The 2,597-nt window shown below is 33.3% G+C and overlaps 1 protein-coding gene across 1 annotated transcript in view; it reads right to left on the bottom strand.

Annotated features, from left to right (window-relative positions):
- LOC106309406 overlaps positions 1 to 1,407 on the bottom strand; it is an 8,777-nt gene extending 7,370 nt beyond the window's left edge. The window contains exon 1 of the mRNA XM_013746432.1: positions 832 to 1,407. Within this exon, the coding sequence (XP_013601886.1) occupies positions 832 to 1,232 (401 nt within the window). The 5' untranslated portion in view covers positions 1,233 to 1,407. The remainder of the gene's footprint in view (positions 1 to 831) is intronic.
- Between the last annotated feature and the right edge of the window lie 1,190 nt (positions 1,408 to 2,597).

Genomic DNA, 2,597 nt, shown 5'->3' with positions numbered 1-2,597 from the left:
CCCCCGGCCATCGGCGGGGGAAGAACCCGGTGGTTAACGCCCAGAAACGTTTTATTATCCTTCAGTTTATTCTTAAAGGGGGAACAATTTGAAAAGTTGGTGGACTTTACAGAGGTTTTTTACCAGAACCAGTAAAAGTTGATGGGATCTGAAGAGTGTCTGCTCCGGAACTGTTGGGTAAAGACCTTCAGCGGGAAAAGTGTCTGTGAGAGAATTTTTCTGATTTTTCAACAAACAAACAATTTATACGTTAAGTAATAAAGTAGGTATATTACAAAATTGCTAGTTTAAAGTTATTGAAATTCTAAATTGTTAAAAGAACAAACTTACCAAAGCTCCCTTTTATAATGGTTAACATTGTTTTGGTATAAATACGACTTTGGAGAATTTCTCATTATAGCTTGGGTATGCTTAGGTTATGTGCAATTATAGTAACATCGGTGGAGTTTAAGTTGAATCTCCAAACTCCTAACTAAGTTTAAATTTGTATATAATCTAGCTACTTGAAATAACAAATCTAGATATAATTAATAAGTCTTTCTAAAAATAGTGCATTTGAATTATTATTTCATATAGTTTTTGCTTATATACTATTAATTTAAATTACGGAAATTAAAATCTCATAAAACACAAAAAATAGAAGCTATATACTATTAAATTAAAACAAAATTAAACTCATTTCATATAGTATAATTTTGAGTTTGTCAAGAGCTTGTACTAATAAATAAATAATAGGCGTTACAACATAGGCCCCTTGAATTGTTTAATAAACCAAAAAATGGCTCCTACTTTTGATTAATGACTATTTTAATGGTTTGCTTAATTAGTTACCTGAAACGTGAAGTATCTTCGGAAACACAAATCGGAGGAAGGAGATGAGAATCTGTGTGATTCTCCAAAAACGACAGGGGACGGTCAACAAAGACACAACCTCTCATTCTCCGAGCATCCCACCAAAGCTTAACATATTCTCTACGTGTAGGCCACCACTTCGTGCTCGATCCGATCCCAAAGACAATGTTATCAATCTCTGTTAGGCTCTGAGCATGATCTTGAGCAGATATGAAGTAGGCTCTAATAGTGTCTTTAGATTGAAGCCTTGGTACCGAGAGAGATACGAGAATATAGACCAAGGAAATCAAAACAGAAAGTATTATGCAATTTATCATACGAGCCGAGATAGTTGAAGAAGAGGAAGGATGAGTTTTCGAAACGGGTCGAAAGAGACGCATTTCCTCGGGCTTCGGGGTCGAAAGAGAACAAAAATAATACAAAGAATAATAAATCTTGGTTTATTACGTTTATCTATAGAAAAAGAGATGGAAGTATATATCTCAAAATGTATATATTATGGTACGACGGTGGCTATATATTTATGTGGTGGTCATGGTGGAGATAGACTGTTGTAGAGGCGGTGGAAGAGGAAGGATGATCATAGAGAGTAATGTAAAAAAGGTTGTTTAATGTAAAGAGTTAATGCGGCCTGACTGTTTAAGGCGTAGACTTATATTAGATTATTTGTTTTATTTCCTCAATATATCATTTGAGTGTGGGAGCCTTTTTGGACTCGTACGTTAGGTCTTTCTCCACTTTAAAAATTTTGTCAAGATTGTATTTTAATAATCAAACTAATCTCCATAAGTTTAGTTGCCATACAATTTTTTCTTCATGGTAGTGCTCGATTATCAAAATACAATCTTGACAAAATTTGTTACTAAGGGAACTCAGTTTCATAACAACAACATATTTTTTTGTTCGGCTAGATTGATGATGGTATACTAATTAGATGTTTGCTGACCAATGTTAAATTATTTAGATGTCTAGTTAAGCTTAGATCGCGTTCGTAATTTTATTTGATGTTAAGATTACAAATCGAACTAGTTCAATAAATACTTGGTTTTGATTTGTCAAGTGTGTGTTTTCTTACTGATTCTCTTGTTAGCATATAAGATTACACATTAAAATATCGAGAAGGGGCGAAACAAGCAACGTTTAGTAACGTAAATTTTGATGCCTTCAACATGTGCAATGTCACAAGATCCGAGGCATACGGAATATTTAATATTTTTTATAGAAAATAGTTGAATTTGCTTTCGTGAAAAATGATTAAAGAACTTGGCAGGGCTGTAGGTAAAGTTAAAATACCATGAATATGTATGTTTAATCTGCAAAAGAAGCGGTTTACGTAGTTTTTAGATACAAACTTAATTTAAAAGAATTACCAATCATTCGGACATTAGAAATTGTATAGTGATCAAGTTAAGTAACTTAGGGGAAAACATCATTAAATTGGTTAAGAACTTCTATTAAAAATTGCTATGAGCAAACATCTTACACTATATTCTGCTTCTTGGAGACTAATCATTTTTCCTCTTTGACTGTCATATCAAAGTCTCTTGAGGCAAAAGAGAGCCTTCCTTTTCCTTTCTTTTTTGGTTCAAAAATGACTTACATATACATGGACGGACATTAGGTTGAAAAAAAGTTCTCTACCTAGAATTGAGATGTGCATTGTTTACGTTGAAAAACAAATTCTCTTTGGACATTTGATAAAATATTAATACCATCATAATAAAAAGCTCCCCCCCCCCCCCCCC

This window comes from Brassica oleracea, chromosome C8, assembly GCF_000695525.1.
Source record: "Brassica oleracea var. oleracea cultivar TO1000 chromosome C8, BOL, whole genome shotgun sequence".
Classification (NCBI taxonomy): Eukaryota; Viridiplantae; Streptophyta; class Magnoliopsida; order Brassicales; family Brassicaceae; genus Brassica; species Brassica oleracea.
The sequence above is the reverse complement of the archived record's forward strand: the minus strand, read 5'-3'. Positions and strand labels throughout refer to the sequence as shown.